General features: G+C 42.1%; 2 protein-coding genes across 4 annotated transcripts in view; both read right to left on the bottom strand.

The window, feature by feature from the left end:
* SAXO1 (stabilizer of axonemal microtubules 1) overlaps positions 1-1,802 on the bottom strand; it is a gene marked incomplete at its 3' end in the record, with an annotated part of 35,204 nt that extends 33,402 nt beyond the window's left edge. The window contains exon 1 of the mRNA XM_082335616.1: positions 1,694-1,802. Coding sequence (XP_082191742.1) covers positions 1,694-1,770 — 77 coding nt within the window. The 5' untranslated portion in view covers positions 1,771-1,802. The remainder of the gene's footprint in view (positions 1-1,693) is intronic.
* A 516-nt stretch (positions 1,803-2,318) lies between these two features.
* HAUS6 (HAUS augmin like complex subunit 6) lies at positions 2,319-25,249 on the bottom strand. 3 transcript variants are annotated; one of them, XM_082337242.1, is made up of 17 exons: positions 25,009-25,249; positions 24,367-24,462; positions 23,556-23,634; positions 22,617-22,749; positions 21,893-22,040; positions 15,266-15,331; positions 15,091-15,142; positions 14,724-14,906; positions 13,869-14,050; positions 13,142-13,271; positions 12,463-12,568; positions 10,530-10,620; positions 8,442-8,505; positions 7,617-7,802; positions 6,596-6,731; positions 5,201-6,208; positions 2,319-4,299 (listed from the first exon to the last, which is right to left on the bottom strand). In XM_082337242.1, exons 1-17 carry the CDS (start codon positions 25,101-25,103, stop codon positions 4,247-4,249), a joined length of 2,808 nt encoding a protein of 935 aa, XP_082193368.1. In that variant the 5' UTR covers positions 25,104-25,249; the 3' UTR covers positions 2,319-4,246. The 3 variants fall into 3 exon arrangements, with proteins under 3 accessions (XP_082193368.1, XP_082193367.1, XP_082193369.1); XM_082337241.1 differs by having other exon boundaries at positions 6,596-6,758; XM_082337243.1 differs by having other exon boundaries at positions 6,596-6,758; positions 24,367-24,481; positions 25,009-25,084.
* Between the last annotated feature and the right edge of the window lie 298 nt (positions 25,250-25,547).

Genomic DNA, 25,547 nt, shown 5'->3' on the forward strand with positions numbered 1-25,547 from the left:
GATAATACCCTGCTGTTCCCCCAATTCTCCCTCACTAATCAGTAAATCATTGCTGTACAAGAGGACTTTATCCTAAAATTCAACATAATTATGATGGCCTTCTAATGTAAGGCTAACCAAAATTTCCCGTGTATCCGTCAGAAACCAGTGGACAGGTGAGCTACTACTTACATAAGAAAAACCATAGTGTTGCACTTAACCTGCAAGCAGTAAAGATCCCTAAGATGCACAGGTATATGATTTCCACTTTTTGAGGCCAGGTCTTCACAGGAAACTCAAAATTCTTAGCTGTCACTTTTTAATCCAAAACTGTCAATGTAGTAGCAACCCAAAATCCAGTTTATTTTTCCTTAAGACAAGCCATGATCAAGGTATTATCCACATCCTTAGATTGAGCTACCCTACTAGCTCATCCAGCATCTGAACAATTACCGCAAGCCTCAAAGGCAGACCTATACTTCAGTACATTACTTGGTTAGAACCAGAGGATCCTTCTCAATCCAGACCTCAGTGCTATATGTTTAGGTCCCTGATAGCACAGTCCTCTAATGCAATAATCAAATGTCCTGGCTTCAGCTGGGATAGTTAACTTTCGTCTTGGTAGCCGGTATGGGGCTGTGTTTTGGGTTTAGGATGAGAACAATGTCGATGATACACTGATGCTTTGGTTCTTGCTAAGTAGTGCTAAGCTGCCTCTAAATAAGGTGCTAAGTGGCGCTCACACTGGTCAAGGACTTTTCAGCTTCCCCTGCTCTGCAGGGGGCACAAGAAGCTGGGAGGGGGCACAGCCAGGACAGCTGACCCAGACCGGCCAAAGGGCTATTCCATACCATATGACGTCATGCTCAGTATATAAACTGGGGGAAGAAGGAAGGGGAGGACGTTCGGAGTGATGGCGTTTGTCTTCCCAAGTAACCATTACGCGTGATGGAGCCCTGCTTTCCTGGGGATGGCTGAACACCTGCCTGCCCATGGGAAGTAGGGAATGAATTCCTTGCTTTGCTTTGTTTGCATGCACGGTTTTTGCTTTGCCTATTTAACTGTTCTAATTAACTGTTCTAATTTTACAAACTAAGGCATGTAATCTGAATGAGTCAGAAAGATTTTTTTTTCCCTAATAATTTTATTCTTAACCTGCAAACATGGGAGAATGGACGTTATGCCAACGGGCCTAAAGCTAATCATTGCTTTCAAGAAAACTTTGTGTACATTCACAAGACTGACACTAACAAAACTGCCAATAAATCCTGGAATTTTCAGTTGTCTCTTCCATTTGTAAATCTCTACCACTGTATCTTTTCCAGAATTAGCATGTTTACAGAGGAAGTACCACTTGGTATTAAATTAAAATGCAGACTCAAAGCCAGTAACACCCATTTGAAAGCAAGTTCATAGCCAAAAAGCGGAAAGCTCTCCTCTTAGAAATACAGTCCACCTACATAAGGAAAATTGGAAGCCTCCCTGGAATTTGTTTACTCCTATGACAAAAACAAGAATGACGTGGTTAAATAGGCAGAATAGGGGAAAAATACTTCCTGTTTCAAAGCTTTAAAAATGCTCTAAGATACCTTTATTTATAATTTTTTACATGCAACTTACTGCAGTGAGTAACAATGCAGGCCTAAAGAGCAGTGCAGTGTGCTAGCCAAGTAACTGTTACTCCAAGCTCCTTCCCCCAGCCGTTTTTACATACCCACAGGAGCACAGCTGACAAACGCACTTCTTCAAGGATGGAACTACATGCGAAGGCACAGGTGATATAGGAGACATATTTGCTAAGAAAAAGTTACGGTTCAGGTCTTCCCGGCAGATGCTGTATAGCAGAACAAAGGAAAAAAAAAAAAAAAACCCAAACAAAAACCCAAAAACAACAACAAAAAAACCCCAAAAAAAACAACGAAACAAAAACACTCTTCAGCAGCAGTCCCTGGAGACAATTATGTCAGAAGATCTAGGAACCTTCAGAAGCAGGGACAGAGCACATGACACTAGTACAGACTGCACTACACACCCCAGCTGACCAGCTCCTTCCCTGGGGCAGCATGCCCAGGTTCCTCTGGTGGCATCCCAACCAGAGCTCTGCGGTCCTTCTCTCAAGCCTCTTCTGATCAGGGCATGAAAGCCTTGATGGTCACCTGGGGAACCTTTGTGAAGTCACCAGCACCAAGCTCTAGAGCCCAGGTCTGCAAGGAACTGTCACGGATGAGTGCTTAATCCGCTTTAAAAAAATCACCATCAAAGGCATTTGCAAATTGTGATTTTAATAGAAATATATAGAAGTGTGATTTAACAGAGTTCGATCGCAAGGTTCACTCCATTACTTATTAAATGAATGGAATATATATATATAAAGAAAGTTGAGTCTGAAGAAAATACAAGGAGGAAAAGGAGGATTATATACATTTAGCAACAGTTTAAGGTTTGTTTGCAGCAAAGAGAGAATCGCAAGATTTAGCAGTAACTAATTAATTAATCTAGCATCTATGAAGTGATTAAATTAGGTTTACTTCAATATTTGTATCACACACACAACAGGCCTAAGTACTCATTATACGCGCAGTTAAAGGTACCAATAAGAACTCCCCCGCATTTAGCAAAATACTCACTTTAAATGACTGTCTCAACAGGCAAGGGTCGTATCTCAAGGAGCAAGGAGCGCCAGAGATCAGCTCAAGTTCACTGCTCTGAGAGGCGTCCCACTCAGAGGTTGATTCTGGTGCAGCCCGCTGCGGTCCAGGAGAGCTCAAAGGGTCTCAACTTGGCACCGCTGTTCATAAGGTCATGAGATGACTGACTTTAGGCATCAGTGAATTTCCCTTCTACATTCACAGCCCGTGTTGAAGATTACTAAAGTTCTCAAAAATTCCATTGATGCTGGTACAGATCTTCCCGAGTTACAGCCTAGACAAGACAGGCCCCAAAGCTGCCAGATGGCGATGAGTACAGGAAAAAAATATGTTCCAAGGTTGTCAGGGCTGCCTCCCTGGTACAGACAGGGCTGCTCCCACCTCAGCCACCTAAGTTTTGATACAGTCAAGGGATGCTTAACCGCCAAACTCGTTACACAAAGGCCAAGTTTTGATGGGAGTTACTGAGACTGTAAAGCAGCTTCACTTCCCATGCTCTGCCAGGTGCACAAGAAGAAAAAGCTGGGGCAGGGGAATGCACCACCACAGGAACATGGCTGGGCCTGTTCCAGACAGCCAATAGCTAAAGTCAGACCTTCCAATTCTCTAGCTGTTTGACCATGGTTAGATCAACAGGTAAATGGGCTATTAAGAAGCACTTCCCTCTTAGCTGTTAACATGTTAGCAGCCACATTATAGCTTCCACAACCAGCCACATAAACCTCTTTTCATAAAGCTTTCCAAATTCTGCTTTATAAGGAAGATGTCAAATACAGGTAGAGAGTCTTCTTAAAACGTATTTGCAACTGGTTTGGAAGAAAGGAGGAGAAAGATATATCAGAACAGAAAAACAACCTTATATAGCAATGCTTCAAAACTCTGTAGGGGTCAGTAACTTCTTAACTCACATTAGGGGCCAGTACTTTTACAATGAGAAGTTTATCAGCTGGAACCTCAACTTTTATGTTCACACACCACCACAAGCAGTATTACCAGTTACTTACATGACAGTGTCACAGATGTTTATTGACTATTTGAAAATAAAGTGACCACAAGTCACAATTTTTTTTACAGGTTCAGTATAAAGCATTTATTCAGTAGTATGCCTAAAGAAACAGGAACTTTAGTGGAAGTTTACAAAAATACAGCAGCATCTACCAGCAGGTAGCACTGATGGCAACATCAACCAGAAGTCTCAATAAGAGAGAAAAATCCAATGAATGCGGAGCACCAAGTAAATTTGGTGGGAGCAAGGGCAGAATTAGGGGCAAGACAGAGACACCAAAGATTCCACTATTTCTCATTTGAGACTTTGTTTTTCCATTTCTAGGATTATGCCACCTACTCAACATCTGCTATTTTTAAAAACATGCTTAAGAAGGAATATATCATTCTGTACATAATGATGGGCTGTACATAGAATGCTACTATGGATGACTTGAAATTGGAAGAACCAGAACAGGCAACTGACACTCTTCAACAAGTAGACTGGAATACAGTCTCTGCAAAAAAATAGAAAGGTGTGCAACTTCTCAATCTAGGCAGCGCTTGGAGAAGATGCTACACACCCAAGTGAACCATAATTGTGCTACTACGGCTATGCTTCTCCTTTACGAATTCTATTCTGACATTGGTTCCTTCATGCCCGGCTTCTCATTCAACTGCTCTTCATCTGGAAGAAAAAGTGTATTGGTTAGCACTCTACAATATTCAATTAATTGACAGAAATACTGCTCCAAAAGTGTTTGGCGTATATTAAAAAAAAAAGCATATATGAAATGGTTCTTCTAATTTTGACCATTGTTCCAAGTAAGGTAAAACCATCTACTATCAGTACAACCTCAATTTTAAGCAGAGGCTGAATTGCAGCAAGCCTTTGCACAAAGTATAAATCTCATTACTTCTTGAGACTAGCTTGTTGTGTTAAATTCCTAGTACTCCATTAAATACCACCTATTTTGGTGAAAGTCTTCTATATAACTATTATTGGCTCATTTTTATTAATGCATTTCAAAAACTGGCCTCACATGTACCTAAACACTGCACTGCTGGTTAAACAAAGCTGACGCTTCTGTTGGAAATGGGGTGAGGGGGCAGGCAGGCTGGAATGCAGGATATTTCATAATAAAAAGTATTATTAATAAAGTATTACAGACTACGAACACTTGACTGACCTCTACAAAAGTTCCAATTACCTACAACACATTTCTAAATAGCCAAATTTTTCAGAGTAAACACACTATTTCAAACTAACTGTGAATTCTCAAAATTTAACTTCAGATTAATTCATTGCTAATGCACCTTAAGGCTTTTTTTTTTTTTTTTAATAGCTGCAGATTACCTTAGAAAGTCAGATGAGCACCTTTCCTCCTACTTGCAAGATGTTGATACAACTAACGGAAACATGTTTCCTTTGCTTTTATGTCTCATCTTCCATAAGGCATAAGCATACAAATAATCCATCTCCCCACACTTACACAGCAGGGTTTGGCTATTCAGAGTTGGTTATTTATGGTAGTATACTCAGTTGCAAAATGGACAAAATCTTGTTGCTAAAGTACATAGACACTTACTCTTCAATTTATGTATTACGTCTAACGAGATTTCGTGTACCATTGATGCCATTTCCTCCAGATGTTGGCAGGATACCAGCAAAGACGACAGGGAATATTTTCTTTCACTAGCAGATATTGGTGATGGCATCTTAGTAAATTCTTCATCCAAGCAGAAGCATGCTAGAGGACTGCACAATTCACCTCTTTGTCTTTTTTCTGGTGCAAGACTTAAGTCTGATCTACAACATACAGATTCACCTCCATTATGTATCTGATGCAGCTCCTCTTCACTTCTAAATGCAGTCTTTTTCAGCGCTTCATATGTGTTCTGAAAGGGCTGTTCATATTTTTGAGTATCATCCTTATTTTTTGAACCATCTGTTACATATGCTTCGTCCATAACATCAAAATCAGACCCTGAGCTTGCAGATTTGTTGGAATCTATGTTATCAAGTTCTTCTGGAAGTGTCTCATCCAATATCCCCAACGAGTAATCTTCATGAGTGACAGCACTTAACTGTGAAGACACATTACGAAGCAGCATCCCATCCATTAAGGAACTCCAAAAGTGGCCTGAAGGTAGAACATTTGTTCTACTATTGTTTTCTGAACAAGTATCTGGAATATTCATGCTCTTCTTTACACGTGGAAAAGTCTGTTCTTCGGTGTCTTCTACAGAACTTTTGTTCAAAACAATACATTTTAATTCCTGTTCTTCAGTCCTCTCACTCTCTCGCATTCCCGATGCTTCCAAAATTTCAGATTCAATATGACTTATCCTCATCTGCTCTTGAGGTCTAAATTCTGTATAACTTAACTGGGACTTCCTTTCTGACAAAGGAGGATCAACATCAGGTATAAGAGACGCATGGGTAGAGCACACGAATCTAGAGTCCACCGCCTTCTGCATTACAGGGCCAGCATCCATTGGAGCTTCTTCTATCACGACTTCAGCTGGGGCCAGCTCTATGTCTGATGAGGCCTCAGTCTGAATAGCTTTTCTCCATGAGTTTCTAATTTCAGTAACTAAATGGAACAAACCAAGGTAAAATTTTAGTACTTTCATACTCTCAATCAATGTTTTTCTTCTGTCCCTTCAGTACCATAAGCAACCCAAAAAGGAAGACGTATAGCTGCTTTATATTGTTTATGCTTAGTTTTTTTCCTCTACACAAAGGGGATTCTACACGGGGCGGGGGGGGAATCTGTGTTAAATCAAATTCACCATATTCACATCTTATTACGCCTACATCTTATTAGGCCTACTATATTGTGTTACAGTGTGAGCCAATAGGATAACTTGCAGCTTCACTGAAATAATTATCTTTTTCTTCTTGTGTGACATGTACAATGTCAATGAACCAATCACATTTCTAATCAATGAGTATTATAAAAACAGAGTTTTAGACTTACGCAGATTTTCTGGAGTTCGGGGAATTTCTTTCCTTGTTAAAAATGGGTTAAAAGCCATTGAGCTAATGAGATCTTCTAATGCCATTTCTTTTCCTTCACTACTGTGGGGCGACTCAGATATCACTGTTCTTGCAACCTGTAGGATGTTAGAGAAGGGCAAATCCTGAGAAAACAAAATTATAACCTCTTTATCTCTGTCAGTTATTGCTCAAAATAAATCCCACTTTCCAAATGATCTGAAGAGTCTGGAATCTCCTGACTCTTCTTCTGTCATTTACTTCTTAGCCTCACAATGACCACAGTGTCCTACAAACACAAAATGAAGATACGGGACTGAATCAGAATTCAGTTCTAAGTTCCCTCATCATCTATGAATCCATCTTTAAAATAAGAAAATGTGCTCAGGTAGAATATGTTTAATACGCTAGTCAAAAACTGCATAAGCATGAAGACTAGAACTATATTTACATAAATAAAACATTTTAGCAGATGAAAAATAACTGTACTATTTCAGTGAAAGATGCAATTTACTTTCCAGATGAAGCTGTGACACTTTTCACAGTAAATCTTGTGAAGGAATTCCTCAGTTAAATCTTAAATAAAATACCTGAGAAAGGAAATACTTAAATTGCTGCTTAAAATTCCCAAGCTCCTGTTAACTTGCATAACTTCAGAAACAAAAATGACTGTTGAATTCTTAATATATGCAGCGGTTCATAGATTAAAGTATGAGAGATGATAAAAATCATACCATGGTTCTATTGAAAGTGCTATTCACTTCACCATGATTTATAAGTATGATAACTGCACAAGCTCCATATTTTCAGGGTGTACTTAATTGGGCAGTGACACTGATTAAAACTTAGTGACACTGATTACTATCTAGCAGAAAAAAGTTACTTTTGATGTATGAGGATTACAAGAGGCATTTTATGATATAATTAGTAATTTGTTCTCTGAACTTAATGACCATTTATTTAAAAACAAACAAACAAAAAATTTAAAAATAACTTTTCCTAACCTCTTCGGCCAGTTCATCTCTGGCTTTCTCAAGAGGATCTTCTTTTTTGACAGGAGACTCTGTCTGGATAACATGATCACCTGCATTCTCCCTCATTTCTGAAGTGGCAGACTCATCCTTTCCATTCTTTAAGATCTTTGGAGGCACAGGCCTTTTTTTCCCCTTCCAAGTTTCAATACGCAAGTTCTAGAGCAATACACAGGAAGCATTAGAAGTTTTAAACTCAGGCATCAGAAAGTTAACATGAACAAACTGTTGTAATGGCCTTAGTGTTTAGTCAATAAATATACTTCAGTCTTAAATTCTAACTAAACACAAAATATTTTTACAATCTTATTTAAAGTAGGGCATAGGTAGTGGCTAGGATAGGGTGTTGGATAGAACATAGATGACTCATCTGCAACTACGCTGAACACACTGCAGTGAACAACTGTGCAATGGCCAACTGTATATCCAAGTTGCTTTTAGGCAACATTTTAACACTTAAGTTCACACACAACTTAAAGAAACATCAAAGTCTGACCACTGCTTACACCAAAAAGTGTTTCAGCAAGCAGGGTATCAGTGACACATTGCATGCTGTACTGGAAGTTGGGTGCAAGTGCACCTACTTCCTACTGTCCTTTCCTAAAGTTTAATGAAGTCCCTGGTAGCTAGCTTTTACAGTTTTACAGGACTGATTCAGATGTGTAAAAATACTACTTAAAAAAAAATAAAACCCCACAACCCTCCCCCCACAATACTAAGTCTAGGCTTCAATCAATGTAAAAAGCAAACAGCATAAGTTTAACTTCTTTGACAGGTACGAAATTACTGAAGAATAACCTTTTCAATTAACATGTCTTTGTTTTCAGATGCTTTTGACAACTCCAAAGGTTCTGAAGAGATCCTTGGTGGGGGGGAAGTGGGGTTAAAAAAAAAAAAAAAAAAAAGAGGTTTTAGAGACAAATTAAACAAGCCGCATGCAAGTCTTAGTACAAGGCCATTACATATTGTGTGCCCCGTATCTGTCCGTTACGATTTCCCTCAATTCGTCCCGGTCATCAGAAGGCAATTTTACTATAGGGAGAACATGTGACAATTAGAGCAGATTTAGCCCTAGTTGTGTATCAGCCTCCCAAAACTAATAAATTATGAAACTCTTCCCTTTGATTACCAAACAGAAAAGGAAGGGATTTTATGATACATTTTGTAAACAAGTCTTCTCTATTCTGCAAGCAACAACTTAGCCCTACTTAACAAGAACCAAAACATCAGGGTATTGTCAACATTATTCTCATCCTAAATCCAAAACACAGCACTATACCAGCTACTAAGAAGAAAATTAACTCTATGCCAGCTGAAACCAGGACAAAGGTACAGTCCTCACGTGTTAGGGAAAACACATTAAAACGTTAATATTTGCTGTTATTTGTCTTTAGAATCAGAAGATGACAAAAATCCATGCTGTATGAAGTCACTGAGAGAAATCCAGGCTTTAGTTGTTAACAACTTTTGAGACTTATATGCAACTACATCTACTGATGTCTAAGTATAGGACAGCCTTCCTTTGCTAACTCACTTTCTCCCCTAGTGGGCAACTTTCAAGTATCTGTAGGAGTCATATTATGAAATACAGTGTTATTCAAAAGGCCATGAAACCTTCATGGACTAAGTAAATGTCAAACAAGCCAAAACTTTTTAGAATACCATTGTTTTGTGTTCTATCCTTTACTGGAACTGTAGTAAGACAAGTTATGGAACAAAGTCATCTTAGAAAATTCATGAGAAAAGCCTTGTTGAGAAGGTTTAGCACAGTAATTCTGCTTAGGAGTCAGGGGGTTTTGTTTTGGTTCAGTTTTAGTTGGTTTGGTTTTGTTTTTTTTTAAACACAAAAGAAGGACTCCTGTGAATGTCTGTTCTTTTATTCTCAGGGTATACTGAACATATATGCCCACCTCAAACCAGCCTAAGAAATAGAATTCTCTCTTTTCTCCACCCACGTCTTAAAACTTGAAAGAACATAGTTAAAAAGTGAGATAGAAACCTTGCAACTTAGAATTATAGAATCATTAAGGTTGGAAAAGACCCTTAAGATCATCGAGTCCAACCATTAACCTAGCACTGCCAAGTCCACCACTATACCATGTCCTCAAGCACCACGTCTACCCGTCTTTTAAATACTTCCAGGGATGGAGACTCAACCACTTCCCTGGGCAGCCTGTTCCAGTGCTTGACCACCCTTTCGGTGAAGAAGTTTTTCCTAATGTCCAACCTAAACTTCCACTGGCGCAGCTTGAGGCCGTTTCCTCTCATCCTATCACTTGTTACTAGGGAGAAGAGACCGAAACCCACCTCACTACAACCTCCTTTCAGGTAGTTATAGAGAGCAGTAAGGTCTCCCCTCAGCCTCCTCTTCTCCAGGCTAAAAAACCCCAGCTTCCTCAGCCACTCCTCATAAGACATCTGCTCTAGACCCTTCAGCAGCTTCATTGCCCTTCTTTGGACTCGCTCCAGCACCTCCATGTCCTTCTTGGAGTGAGGGGCCCAAAACTGAACACAGTTCAGGTGCGGCCTCACCAGTGCCGAGTACAGGGGGACAGTCAACTCCCTGGTCCTGCTGGCCACAGTATTCCTGATACAAGGAATATGCACATCCTATTCAGGATGTGAATGATCTTGATCATGAAATGATCTTGATCATGAAAACGCACATCCTATCCAGCAGCAATCAGTTGATCAATCGGTCACCAGCTGGAGAAAGCAGCAGTTACTTTAGGACTATCTTGCTAAATCAGGTGGATGTGACATGTAAAGAGTGGGCTACTGAAGTATTCCACTAAGGATCAAGAGATGCAATATATTCAACTCGAACAAGTAAATTTCTATTTTTTTCCTCACTGCTTTTTTATCAATTTCTCATTAACATCATACCATCTGGGTGGTGGTGTTGACTTATCCATCATAGTTTCCAATGCCTCATCGTCTTTCTTGTAACGTACTTCAGGAACAGAGTCATAAACATCTAGAAAAGCAAGTCAAGAGTTTTCTTATTGCTTCCATTTTTTTTTGCTCAGGCCTCCCAGGTGACATAAGTGACTCAGACCACTTCTGTAGACTATGCACAGGATGGACTTTATGAATACTTCAAGAAAAAGAAATTAATACATAAGCAGGACAGTGAAATCCTTTTGCTCAGGTACCACCCGCAACCACAGATGCCACTAGCAGCCAGCACCTATTTATGCCATTCCTGAACGCATGTTTGAGAGGCATGATTCTATCTATCTGCTGCCCTGCACATATCAATCATACATTCCACCTTCCTTCAAACTACAGTCCCAGCCACATGTCATCATTATCCCCTCCTCTTCACATATGCATCAATTGTGTGGCACATCAATTCCACAAAGCAAAATTCCACTCACGTTTTCCCCACCGTCTTCACCTGCATTTATCAATAAATATCTCTGTGGACATACTCATCCCTCTGATCAACACTGCCTCAGTCCAAGCAAGGCAAGGCACACTGTAAGGAAATGTTTTGCACATTATCAGAGGTACATGTACCTCAGCTCAGGACTCTCCTAAAAAATATCTATCTATTTTGGCACATCATTTGGATAAACAGCCAAAGTTTAATCTCATTAGTTCTCTCCTAACCCTGAATTTCAGCTTCTACAAACATAAATGGCATTTCCTTTTGTACGCGCCTCAAGAACACCTCCAAAATCCAAGCTCACTTCAAGAAGTTAGGTGAGATTAACACTTTTTTTTAGAGCTTACCATGTTAACAAGCAGAAAGTTAGTTCTCTTAGTGGCTGGATTCTCAGATCAAGCATCTTAGCCACAGAGTAGAGAGAATGCCACAGACACCAGTTTGTCTCAAGCTTTCTGATATCACCAGAAGCTCACAGCATTACTGCACAGTGATTTAATCTTTGAAAATTTTAAGGCAAATGACCGTCGATTTGCAATTCTGCAGCCTTTGCTTTGCAGCTTCTAGTCTTACACCTACATACCCTCAGACTGCTGGAGCAGTGCTTTCACCTTTGTAACCAAAAGAATCTTCTCCCTGTTGCTTTGCAGCTTGAAATTCCAACACACGTCTGCTATGACATTTTTCCTAAAAGGGACTGCAAATAACATATGATTCAAGCTGTCTCTCCCCTCCTTTTCCACCCCTGCTTTGTAGCTTGAAATTTACAACTCTATACTAGGGACAGTCAACACTTGGTCAATAACCACTACCCAGTAAAATACAATCAGCTCATCAGCCAATTAGCGTGTGTAACATTCGTGTGTGATCAAAGCGAGCTCTGATCGGCACTGTTAACCTAATGACTGAAAGCAACCAACACACAGACCAAGTAAGGTGCTGGTCAAATGGCACATTTACTGTGGAGTAAGTATGTCAGAATGCACCAGGGAAAGATGCTTACCTGGGAGGACACCTTAAATTTCTTCTCCCAGCTGGCCAATGGGAAAAGTTTTATCTTCTTTCTCTCTTGCTTATTACTCCTCCAACCTAGAGCAGCTTCTACTGTTAGAGTGAATGTATTCTCTAGAACCCATGAATGAACCTTTGTACATGGAAATCTGTCTCAACATCCTCCATGTAAGAACAACAAAACACCAAACAGCTCCAGTATTGTTTTTTTGCCATATCAAAAGCTTCAGAGAATCTCTGAGATATGACAAGGTTGAAAAATGTAAGGCAATTGTGGCAAGGAGTCACTCAGAACCAGATTATCAGAGACTATCAAAGACACTCACAAACACAAGCAGGGAGTCTTTTCGACTCCAAGTAATTTCTAACAGTTGTGGCAGCGGGGAGAAGGAAAAGAAGCTTCTCCTGTTCACCCACCTGAATATGATACTAGTTGTTGACAAATTACACTAATGTTGTCATTATCTTGTTCTTCTGCAAGATCCCAAGAATGGGGTGATGAAGCTCTTAACAGATAAAATGCCTTTCAAAAGAAAAAAGAAGTTACACAAGCAGGCTGAAAAAAATCTGCATATCAACAGCAATTAACAGACAATTATTTACAACAACTTTTCTGCAAATCAGCTGTCAGACTCAAGGTGAAACTCTTCCTTTCTCTGATGGGTAACTAGGCAAGGGTATAACCTCAGATCCCTGTATCAATGTGAGCATCAGAATGGAACTTATTGTTCATTCATCAGCCAGATCACTTTAAAAGGGAAAAACATAACTCAGCAGATGTTCAGACTGACAGCACATGAAAGCTCAATTTCCATGGGGGGGATGGACATGGACAAAACCAAAACCTATCAGCTCACTCTTATGCTGATCTATTGTCTTGACAAGATGGTTCCATCACCCATCTCAAATAAAGACACCAGCTGTCATTAAGAAAGACTACTTCATAAAGCAATTTCTGCTATATTGTACTATCTGATTCCCTAAGCTTACATATAAAGGTTAAGTGTTGCAATAGAACACACCAGCTTAGATGTACATCCTCTCTCATCTTCACCCTTTCTCTTCCCCAGAATCAGACAAATTGAACACTACTTACTGGATCCTGATCCAAGATTAAATTAAAAAGGTACGGGCTAAGAAAGCTTTTCCACTTCACATCCCAGTCTTCCTGTTTTCTAGAAACACTTTCACTTGCTGACACACAATGCTGTTGCTCTATTGTTAGCCTGTAACATACAAGCATGGAAAATGAACGTAACACACCTGTCGGTGGACATAACAATTAAGCATAAAGATGGAGAGTATTATGTGTTCCCCTTATCCTGCAAAATCTTTGATATGTATCAACTTATTCATGCATTTGTGCATGCACTAAGAACTAACTGAAATTCACAGCCTAAAAAGCAGCTGCTAGGTATTCTTCATGTTTCTTACAGTAGAATTGGAAGAACTATACTAAAATACATACGCACAATGAGATACACACTTAAACTTTCCCTAAGCCAGTTTCAGATAAAGTTTTAAAATCCCAGAACTGATTAACATAACAAGGAAAAAAAAAATCAGATCAGCTAGCAAATGAGGTCCTCAGGAACAAAGCCTAAAATACTAATGAAGCAAGGGCAAAAAGCTGAAGTTACCAAGAAGAATCTCAGTTAAAAGTTACATACGTACTCAAGACAAATGTGAATTTCCCAGAGGCAAAGGAAAAAGATTGAACCAACATGTTCTTGCTATAAATGATATTATTTTAGAAGAGACTCCAATGTACAAAGCCTGTAGACTAAAGAACAAGGAACAAGAGAAAATTTCCAGACAATTACCTCTTTGCTGCCAAATCCTGCAGTATTTTATTGAAGAGCGTAATTCTACTCTCAATGACATGAAGGTCTTTAAATTCATATTGACAATGTTCATCCCTCAATGTCCTCAGGGCTTCATTTAATAACTGAATGACTGTTAAGAAATTCAGCTTTTCAGCTTCATATACATTTCCTGTGCAAAGCTTGAAGTACAGCAAGCAAGAAAAAAAAGCACCAGTGAACAGCATTAGTATCAGAAAGTTATGTCTTCTGTAGTCTGAGCAGGGATACAAAGTTCCACTTTGTGTTTTGATTCAGCTCCTGATTGTTTCATTTTTCAAAAAACACACTCTAGATTTAAGCCTCAGGTTTATTTTCTAGAATCAGCTGCTTGAATGCAGCCCATAAAGCAATACAAACTAAGAAAACTTCAACTAATGAGGTATTCTGTTTAACCACTGCCCCAAAAGATGTGGCAGACCTAAACAGCACCATATACTACACACTGGAAACAAAAGCCCATTAGTTAAAGCAACAGTTAAACTGGTCAACTGTTTAATGTCTAAACAGCAAAAAAATCAAGTACTAATCAGGCAGACATACCAATGCAGTTATTGTACTTAAAAAGTTAATGGTTGAAACACAACCAATACAAAACAGCAGCATAATCATAGCAAACTTTTACATACAAATTACACATATTTTCTCTATTCTTGAGCAATCATCTCTTATCATCTGTGAAGTACTGTGAAGTACTTCACATCTGTAAAGTTTTTGTTTTTTTTTAAAGGTATCTAATTACAACCCTAGGGACAAAACAAAAACAAAAACACCTACAGTTTAGCAAGAAGGACAAAACCTACAAAACTTACTTACTTGGTCTATGTCACTTTCAACTCTGTGAAGCAACAGCTGTGGAACACTGAAAACAACATTAGTTCCGTCTAAAATGCACTGACCAACACAGTTTTCAAGTGGGTGAAGTACAGAATCCACAACTTCCTTTTCCTTTTTCAGAGATGTAAGCATTCCCATTATAAGTGTCCACATACTGCGGACCTTAATAGGCAAGAAGGACAAAAATGCCACGTTAAAATGTTTGCCACCTATAATGACAGGGTAAAACAGCATAAAGGGGGATGAAGGGGCTAGCATAATCACAGCTAGACAAGTGGAAATAACAGTATCTGAGAGCAAGTGCTGAAATACAGTACACTGCCACAGCAGGAAAAAAAATGCTCACCTTTTGAATTCGCTCAGTTTTGTCATTTTTGTTTTGGTCATTTTGTTTCATCCTATATGCACATGCAAAATAAAAGTTCAAGTGGACTACAATGAAATTATAGTTCATATTTCATAACATTGAGTAAGAAATTGATTTTGTATATGCTAACTTAGTTACAAGGAAAAACACTTACCTGCAAGACTGTATCTGCAGGACTGCATATTCAGACTTTATCTGGTTTATTTCTTTAATTAAAAGCCTAGGAAAAAAGTTAAGTTACCACAGATTTTTAAAAAAATCCAAGTTTCTACTCTGCTATTCTCAGAATTCCTTACAATCACTAACCAATCATGCTCAGTCTTTCCAAATCTGCATACTGAGGCAGTTTTGCAAGGCGGGGGGGGGTGGGGTGGGGGGGGTGGGGGGGTGGATTATCCTTGACTTCCTCACCATGACTTTGTGCAGAAAGACAGCCAGGAAAGCAAGTAAGATATTTGAAAATTAAGCAATTAAGCTGTCGCTTATTCTATTGCAATGGAACAGCTTTTCTTAGACACAAGAACAATAATGAAGTTACTAGAAATGTACTTTATCAATATAAACCTCCAAATATATTGAGCAATTATACCCAAATCCCACAGTTCCAAAAAAACAGAGAACAGAATACTGGAGTACAAGCAGCTAGACCACCAAAGCTCTTTTACCAAAGCCAAAGTGCTTTTATTAAATTTTTAAGCATGTAAAAACACAGTGGCCTGATTTTCAGAAACACTGAACCATGCTGAATTCTAAAGGATCTTCAGAGTTCTGATGCCTTGCTGAGAATGAAAAAACTAGACAGAATTATATTTTTGAAGGGTACCACTCACAAGGTAAGCAAGAGCACTAACTCTTCCCATGCAGGGTGAGAGGAGATGAAGAATTACAGAAATTAGAGAAGTTTAGGAGACTTTGACCTCTGGATATTATATTGTTGAGCCTTCTATTGAAAGCAGAGCCTTCAATTATGTTACTCATGGCCCTGTCAAGCCAAGTCTTGAATGTTTCCAGCAAGGAATATTCCACCACTTTTCTGGCCAACCTATTCCAGTGTTTAGTTGTTCTCACATGAGATTTTTTTTTTTTTTTCATCCAGATGGAGTTTTCCCTTAAGCACCTTGGGCCTGTTGCCTCTTGTCCTGTCACCATACATCCTTGTGAAAAGAGTAGCTCCATCTTCTCTACAACTACCTCTTAGAAACTGGAAGATTGTGATTAAATCCCCTGAGCTTTGTCTTCCTCAGGTTAAACAAACCCAATTTCTACAGCTTTTACTCATATGTGTCAAGTTGGAGGCTGGTGCCAGCGGCGGAATTTTGGGTTTTTCGACCATGGGGCAGTTTACATGGCACCAGGCCTGCTGGAGACAGATGGGGTTCACCTGTCGCAAAGGGGGAAAAGGATTCTGGCTCAGGAGTTAGCAGGCCTCATTGAGAGAGCTTTAAACTAAATGTGAAGTGGGAAGGGCATAAAACCAGGCTTGCTAGGGATGAGCCTAGGGATGGCATGCCTGTGTTGGTGAAGAGATCTATAGGCCAACTGAAGTGCATTTACACCAATGCACGCAGCATGGGCAATAAACAGGAGGAGCTGGAAGCCACTGTGCGACAGGAAAACTATGATGTGGTCGCCATCACGGAAACATGGTGGGATGACTCACACAACTGGAGTGCTGCAATGGATGGATATGAGCTCTTTAGAAGGGACAGGCAAGGAAGGAGAGGGGGAGGGGTAGCCCTGTATGTTAGGGAGTGTTTTGACTGTCTAGAGCTTAATGACAGTAATGATAAGGTTGAGTGCTTATGGGTAAAGATCACAGGGAACGCTAACAAGGCAGATATCCTGGTGGGAGTCTGTTACAGACCACCCAACCAGGATGAGGAAACAGATGAAGTATTCTACAAGCGGTTGGCTGAAGTCTCACAATCCCTAGCCCTTGTTCTCGCGGGAGACTTCAATTTACCAGATATCTGCTGGAAATGCAACACAGCAGAGAAGAAGCAGTCTCGGAGGTTCCTGGAGTGTGTGGGAGATAACTTCCTGACACAGCTGGTAAGCGAGCCAACCAGGGGAGGTGCCCCCCTGGAGCTGCTGTTTACGAACAGAGAAGGCCTGGTGGGCGATGTGGTGGTCGGAGGCTGTCTTGGGCACAGCGACCATGAAATGATAGAGTTTTCAATTCTTGGAGAGGTAAGGAAGGGGGTCAGCAAAACCACTACCCTGAACTTTAGAAGGGCGGACTTTGGGCTGTTTAGGAGTCTGGTTAAGAGAGTCCCTTGGGAGGCAGTCCTGAAGGGCAAAGGAGTCCAGGAAGGCTGGATGTTATTCAAGAAGGAAATCTCAAAGGCACAGGAGCAGGCCGTCCCCATGTGCTGCAAGTCAAGTGGGCGGGGGAGAAGACCGGCCTGGCTGAACAGAGAGCTTTGGCTGGAACTCAGGAAAAAAAGGAGAGCCTACCGCCTTTGGAAGAAGGGGCAGGCGACTCAGGGGGACTACAAGGATGTTGTGAGGTTATGCAGGGAGAAGATCAGAGAGGCAAAGGCACAGCTGGAACTTAAACCGGCCACCGCCGTTAAAGACAACAAAAAAAGTTTTTACAAATATATCAGTGACAAAAGGAGGGCCAGGGAGAATCTCCCTCCTTTGTTGAATGCAGAAGGTAACCTTGCCACAAAGGATGAGGAGAAGGCAGAGGTACTTAATGCCTTCTTTGCCTCAATCTTTAATAGTCAAGCTAGTCATCCTCAGGTTTTTCAGGCCCCTGCGCTGGGAGATGGAGATAGGACGCAGAGTGAAGCCCCAGTTGTTGAAGAGGTGGCAGTCACTGACCTGCTCCTCCACCTGAATGCTCACAAGTCCATGGGGCCAGATGGGATCCACCCGAGGATACTGAGGGAGCTGGCAGAGGAGCTGGCCAAGCCACTCTCCATCATTTACCAGCAGGCTGGTCAACCGGGGAGGTCCCGGATGACTGGAAGGTAGCAAATGTGACGCCCCTCTAGAAGAAGGGTCAGAAGGAGGATCCAGGGAACTACAGGCCTGTCAGCCTGACCTCAGTGCCGGGGAAGGTCATGGAGCAGATCATCTTGAGTGCCATTATGCAGCAAGTGTGGGACAACCGAGGGATCGGGCCCAGCCAGCATGGGTTTATGAAAGGGAGGTCCTGCTTCACTAACCTGGTCTCCTTCTATGACAAGGTGACCTGCTTAGTGGATGAGGGGAAGGCTGTGGGTGTTGTCTACTTGGACTTCAGTAAGGCCTTTGACACAGTCTCCCACAGCATTCTCCTGAAGAAGCTGGCTGCTCACAGCTTGGATGAGTGCACTCTGCGCTGGGTTAAAAACTGGCTGGACGGCCGAGCCCAGAGAGCGGTGGTGAATGGAGTCAAATCCAGTTGGCGGCCGGTCACGAGTGGTGTTCCCCAGGGCTCAGTGTTGGGGCCGGTCCTGTTCAACATCTTCACTGATGATCTGGATGAGGGGATCGAGTGCACCCTCAGTAAGTTTGCAGATGACACCAAGTTGGGTGGAAGTGTCGATCTGCTGGAGGAGAGGAAGGCCCTACAGAGGGATCTGGACAGGCTGGACCGATGGGCCGGGGCCAACTGTATGAGATTCAACAAGGCTAAGTGCCAGGTCCTGCACTTGGGTCACAACAACCCCATGCAATGCTACAGGCTGGGGGAGGAGTGGCTGGAGAGCTGCCTGGCAGAGAAGGACCTGGGGTGCTGGTCAACAGCTGGCTGAATATGAGCCAGCAGTGTGCTCAGGTGGCCAAGAGGGCCAATGGGCATCCTGGCTTGTATCAGGAATAGTGTGGCCAGCAGGACCAGGGAGGTGATAGTGCCCCTGTACTCGGCACTGGTGAGGCCGCACCTCGAGTACTGTGTTCAGTTTTGGGCCCCTCACTCCAAGAAGGACATCGAGGTGCTGGAGCGTGTCCAGAGAAGGGCAACGAAGCTGGTGAAGGGTCTAGAGCAGATGTCTTACGAGGAGCGGCTGAGGGAACTGGGGTTGTTTAGTCTGGAGAAGAGGAGGCTGAGGGGAGACCTTATTGCTCTCTGTAACTACCCGAAAGGAGGTTGTAGCGAGGTGGGGTTGGTCTCTTCTCCCAAGTAACAAGCGATAGGATGAGAGGAAATGGCCTCAAGCTGCGCCAGGGGAGGTTTAGGTTAGATATTAGGAAAAACTTCTTCACCGAAAGGGTGGTCAAGCATTGGAACAGGCTGCCCAGGGAAGTGGTTGAGTCTCCATCCCTAGATGTATTTAAAGAACGGATAGACGTGGTGCTTGAGGACATGGTATAGATGGACTTGGCAGTGATAGGTTAACGGTTGGACTCGATGATCTTAAGGGTCCTTTCCAACCTTGACGATTCTATGATTCTATGATTCTCCAACCCTCTAATCATTGTGGTCCTCTGCTAGAATCTCTCCTATTTTTCAGTCTCTCCCCTCAACTGGGGGGACCAAAACTGAACACACAATATTCCAAGCGTGGCCTTAGACTTGCCAGATAGAATGAAATCTCTTGATCTGCTGGCTGTGCTCCTTTTCATACAGCCTAGGAGGCTGCTGGTCTTCTTGGCTACCAGGGCACACTGCTGACTCGTGCTCAGCTTGTGGTCCAACACTATTCTCACCTCTGGTTCTTCTCAGCAGAGCTGCTCCCCAGCCAATCACCCACAAGCCTGTGCCGCTGTTGAGGATTGTTCCATCCCAGCTGCAGGACTTCACATTGATCTTTGTTAAAACTCACATAATTCTTGCTGGGCAAGTCTCCAAACCCAGCAAGATCCCTCTGTGTAATGTCTCTTCATTCCAGTATATCTACCTTTCCTCAGTTTGGCATCATCTGCAAGTTTGGTGGGCTTGCATTCAATCCTGTCATCCATAACCCTTATGAAGACAAGGAATAGTATAAGACCCAGGATCAGCCCCAGAGGAACTCCACTCATGATCAGCTACCAGTTAGACTCTGAGGCACTACCACCCTTGGAGCTCACCCTCTTAACTAGCCTTCTATCTTTCCAAAGATGACAGACTAGTTCTGAAACGATGCCAGGTAAGTATCTCTGGACCCTTGGATGCATTCCATCAGGTAGCAAAGGTTTGTGTATGTCCAGTTTCTACAGATGAACGTCCGCTTTATCGTCTTCTACTATCAGTGGTTTGTTGCTTCTTTCATCATTGCTTCTTGGCACAGAGACTGGGCTACTGACCTTACCCATGAAGACTGAGGCAAAGAAGGCATTAGATATTTCAGCCTGTGACACTTGTAACTTAACTTACCATTTCATTTAGAAGCAGACCTAACCCCCCCCATGTACTTCCACTTCCTAACAACATACCTATGGAAGCCTTTTTTCAGGGAGCTTTAGCTGAACTTCGGCCTTCATCAACTACATCACTAGACACCTAGGAAATATTTCTGTATTTATGTGCGGGAGTCAGTCCCCTTTTCCATATTCCATATGCTGCTGCTTTGGTTTCTGAGCTCTATCACTAGCTCACTGTTTTAACCAGGTTGGTTTCCTGTTATGCCTGCTTCTTTTTCCACTTACATGGATGGACCATGCTTGCATTTCAGCAAGGATCTCTGAAATCCTATCCTAGCACTCCTGAGCCCTTCTGCTTTCCAAAGGGTACTGCCTAGCAGTTCCCTGGGCAAGTGGAAGTCTGCTCTTTTAAGTCCAGTGTCACTGTTCTTGTCTTCCTCATGTTCCTTAGGATCTTAAGTTCTACGGTCTTGGCTGCAGTGACCATAAAGTTCATGTTGGCTGTTACATCTCCAGTAAAGTTTCTCTTACTTGTAAGCAGTGAGTTCAAAAGAGCACCACTCCTACTCAGCACACCCAGTAATTGCATTACAAAGTCATCCTCAATGCACTCCAGTTTCGCAGATTGCTAATGCACCACTGTACTGTTTTCCCAGCAAATACTAGGGTAAGCTGAAGTCCTCTACAAGACTCAAGGCCTGCAGGTCTGAGGTGTGTTTGATTTGTCTGAAGACTTCATATACCTTCCCCAGTATAGAGGAAGAGGTGTATAGTAGACACCCACCATGAGGTCTCCCTTGATGCTAAACCCCCTGATCTGAAAGGCCTGAAACAGACCGGTCATCTTGTATGGAGGTATGGTACATGCGCTGAAACTGCTCTTTGGCCTACGGTGCAAGTCCTCCTCCTTTTCTGCCATTTACTGAACAGCTTGCAACTGTCCATAACAGTGCTCCAGTCCTGTAAACTATCCCACCCAAATTCTGTAAATTCCAATGATATGTAACTCTGGGCCTGCACAGAAAGTTCCAGTTATTCTTGTTTCTCACACTGGGAACATTTTCCATACACAAGAATAAAGAATAGCATAATTTTTGTGATATAATTAAGGATTATGTAAATAAAATGTGTCCCATGGTGATTAAGCAAAGACCAAATGTTTTATCCCGAGACAGCTATATTCCAAGATATGACCCTTCAGATGTCAAAAAAAACGTAGTGCTATACATGCAGAATACCCTGATCATTTTTAATGCCCAAGTAACTGTATCTTCCAAAATACAGCATCTCCTAACTGAAGAATTTCTTTAGACTACTATGCTTCACAAAAGACCCTACAAATAGTAGAACTGTAAATTAAAGAAGGTAAAGGGGAAAAAAATGGGGAGAAGCTCAACAGAACTCATGAGGTAAAGCAGATGCAGTCTCCTCAAATCCTTTTAAAACACACACAAAAAAGTCAGCTTTTATGAAAAGTCTCCACTTCTTTAAATGCATTACTTACTGTGCTTTTTTCTTATATTCTTTAATAACAAAATCTTCCTTTTGAAAAATTTGCAGAAGTTTATTGTATGCAACTCTACGTCTTGCATTTGCCATGTACATATCTTTAGGGCTCAACCTCACAGCTTCAGCAAAAGGTATATCAGCGCCTAAATGAAAGTCAATGTTTGGATTAGATCATTCACTTTTAGCAGACAGACAACTTCCTAATCTACCTAGTTTGAATTGAAAGGATCACAAATCAAGACGCCCATTTTACCAAGACTGAAATAGAGTATGCAGTGTACTGTCTTTTTTGCCAGTTCTTTCTGTTGTGTAATTTTCATTCCCTCACTCTCACTCCCTTTCCCTATTCTTTAGGTCCCCTAAACAATACAAGATGCCTAGAATAGACAGTTCTGATCCTTCAGAATTCCTCAAGTTGTGAGAAAGAGTGTAGTATAGGGGTCCAATACCTTTAGACCAAACCATCGCTTGTGTGGGTAATGGTGTACAGCATTACACAGATGAACTTTGGAGCAGGACCCATAAAGCAACAGAAAGCAAAACAATCTGCACTGTTCTATCAGCAGTAGCTCTGTGCAAGTGCACAGAACCCTGTGAAAGATTTTGAACTGAGCAGCTGACTCAAAACTACTTAAAACTCTTGGCATATATTAAAGATTTGACAGATTCACTGTCAAACATGACAAATGAAGCATTTTTATTGTTACATTACAGCTTACCTACAGAGTTCCTTTTCATGTCCTCAATCATCACATGTCTTGCAAACTGATAGAAGAGTTGAACAAATTTAGGACCACCAGGAGAACTAAGTGAAGAAGGTGTGATTTGTGGAAAAGAGCGTCGGTCTTTACTCTAGAAAAGTTAAATTAGTTTTAAACACAAAACTAATCTAAGAAATAAAGCCTAAACAACAGCCATCAAACATTTAGCCGAGTACCAAAACACTGCAGCCTACTTGCTAGCAAGCTTGATGCAAAGCTAAACTACTTCGCCACCACAGTTGACATCTAGTCTAGTCAGCAGAAGAGACTAAAACTTTTTGAATGTTCCCCCCACCATTCCTAGTTCTGTACGTAAGACGGTTTCAACGCAAAGACTGAAATCAGTGTTGGGTAAACATTAGAAATCGCTGCCCTTCTCACTCCTAACTGGTAATCCCTACCTTTGAAAAAACATTCAAGTTTACTTTCATATTTTCTACTAAAGTCATTAATCAGTGTACCTTGTTCTAAAGATATTGCATTGTTGGCTTTCACCTTGTACATTACTACTAAAAAATAAGTGTTCCAGTACCTAAAGACCTGATTTCTAGAACTATCATTAAAATAAAGGCAGCATGAGAAGATAACATAATAACCAATGATACCTGAGCAATCAGTTTTGGTTTATCTCTTTTCCTTTAGAAAGATCACCTTAAACTTCAGTCCCTTTCCCCATACATAAGGAAAGACTAAGGTTAAAAAAAGGTTTTCATGCACATGAAACCACTTTCAGTTCCACCATGCCACAATTTTTTCCTCAAACAAGGTAAAACTGAATTCTTTGGTAAAACCACCTTATTTAAAACTCTTATTTGAAAGCACTACATATTCTCTCAAAAAAAGACTGAGGCCACAGAAACCAGTAGAACATCGATTTCCCTTCTTCATAATACTCACAGCAATGTCTTTTAGCCACATACAGCACTTCTTCCTAAATTCAGGATTTGAGAACTTTGCTAATGGAAAGGAACAGTCTCTTTCCATTTATAAAGGATGTGGGAAAAGGAGAAAAAAAAAAGAAAAAGTAATTTCAAAACATGTTCAAATATTCAGTTACCTAATTAGCCATTACAAGAACAAGACTACAACAAAGACTTCTTAGTGATGCCTCCTGGAGAAGCCTGAAAATGCTATAGCCTAGACCAAGAATAGCTAAAAGTTTGTTAAACAACAAGGTTTTCTTACCATAAGAAGTTAGTTACAGACTATTTCAGAGACAGATTTGTCTGCAGCTCTTTTTAGCTCAGGAAAAGGGGGAAAAAAAGGGGTCAGAACGCTGTCAATTTTCATATCACTGGTCTTGCTCCAGTTGTTTCTTTAATGTGGAAGCTAAAATAGCTCAGCTATACGAGGAAAAACATTAAGGGGGATGGGGTTCTTGCCATGTTGAAGGTCCTGGCAGCAATCCATAACTGGGAAATGTTACTCACTATTTGGTCAGGGAAATGAATGGGAAAGGTAGATTACTTTGCAGCTATGAAAGGTCCTACCCAACTCGCCAAGTTACAGATACTATCAGAAACAACTTTAATTAAGGCAAGTTTTCTGATACATTACAGAGTTGTGATCAAGAGGAAACAAATTCTCTGACTGTATGTTCTTTTTCCACAGCATTCCCCAAGAGACCACTTTTTCCCGCCCTCAGCAACTGCATAAACCATATTCTTGATTACGTGCACAGCAGTAACCTCACAAGCCAAACACTTACCTGAAAGCTTTTGCTGCGCGGCGCTTATCCAGCTTAGCAAACAAGAAGAGGGCAATGGCATGAAACGCACCTGTGTTTGGCTTATCGAACATATTCCTAATACACAAATAAACAGCTACATCAGAAGTAGTTAGGATGCCGAATTAAGACAGCACTTTTACCGGTCGCTTAAGATTACAAAATACTACTTTATATTAAAGTGTTATAAGTTATACATTGAGCGCTTCATTTTCTGCGTAGTTGAAAATATACATCCTCCAGCCTATTTAACAAAGTTGAAATAATTTCGGTGAGAGCGTTTTCTCTCAAGTGTTCAAACCAAGAGGTACCGAGCCGATCCGCTCACTTTCTCCATAGGACTGTGCGGGATGCATCACTCGGAGAGTAAGAGTTATTACTGGTTCTGGGTTTCATTTCTTCAGACACGGGTCACACAGATCACTACAGCAATCCAGGCATTTCCTCTGTGCTACCCACCGACAAGGGCAGCGCGCCCCTCGGCGGCCACGGCAGGACCCCCGCCTTGAGGCGTGCGCTCCTGGGTGAAACCCAGGGCCCCGCTCGGGGGCTGGCGGCCGCCAAAGGGTCGTCCCCCCCCCGCCTCCACCTTCTCCTCCTTCCCCGGCCCCCCCTCGCACTTACGCTCCCAGTACCAAGTTCCTCTTGTCAGCCTTTGAGTCGAAGCCCAGGGCCAGCAGATAGAGCCAGAGGTGGTCGCTCTTCCACCGGATGCCCATAGCGCCGACCAGCTCACGGAGCACTCCTCGAGGAAACCAGCTGGAGAGCGGCCGCCTAACGGCCGCCGAAGGCCGCCATCTTCCCCTCTCCCGCCAAACGCTCCCGCGCGCGCGCCCGCCTGCAGCAAGGCCTAGCGCGGGCAGAGCTCCCGTCGGCCCCCGCGGTCAGCCGCGAGCCGGCGCAAGGCAGGCCGGGGGCGGCGCGCTGCCTCCCGGGAGGTGCAGTCCGGGCGGCCGCGGAGGCCTCGCGCACGCGCGCCGGCGGGGGCCGGGGAGCAGGGCGGCCGCCCGCCATTTCGGGGGAGGGCGCGGAGTGGCGGCAGCTGGCGGCCGCCATGCCGAGGGGCCGCCGGAGAGGCCCTCGCTCGGAAGCCGCCCCGGCGAGGCGCCGGGCAGCGTGAGGTGATCATCGAGGGCGTCGCGCTTTGCGCAGCGCTGGGCCTA

This window comes from Platalea leucorodia (assembly GCF_965183815.1).
Source record: "Platalea leucorodia genome assembly, chromosome: Z".
In the NCBI taxonomy this organism is placed as follows: domain Eukaryota; kingdom Metazoa; phylum Chordata; class Aves; order Pelecaniformes; family Threskiornithidae; genus Platalea; species Platalea leucorodia.

Excerpts from the sequence above, each read along its gene's own strand:
- HAUS6 (XM_082337241.1), bottom strand. The coding sequence starts at position 25,103 with ATGGGCATCCGGTGGAAGAGCGACCACCTCTGGCTCTATCTGCTGGCC. Across the intron at positions 24,463-25,008 it reads AGGAACTTGGTACTGGGAGC|GAATATGTTCGATAAGCCAA; the intron begins GTAAGTGCGAGG and ends TTTGTGTATTAG. Across the intron at positions 10,621-12,462 it reads ACAACTAGTATCATATTCAG|ATGTTTATGACTCTGTTCCT; the intron begins GTGGGTGAACAG and ends TTGCTTTTCTAG.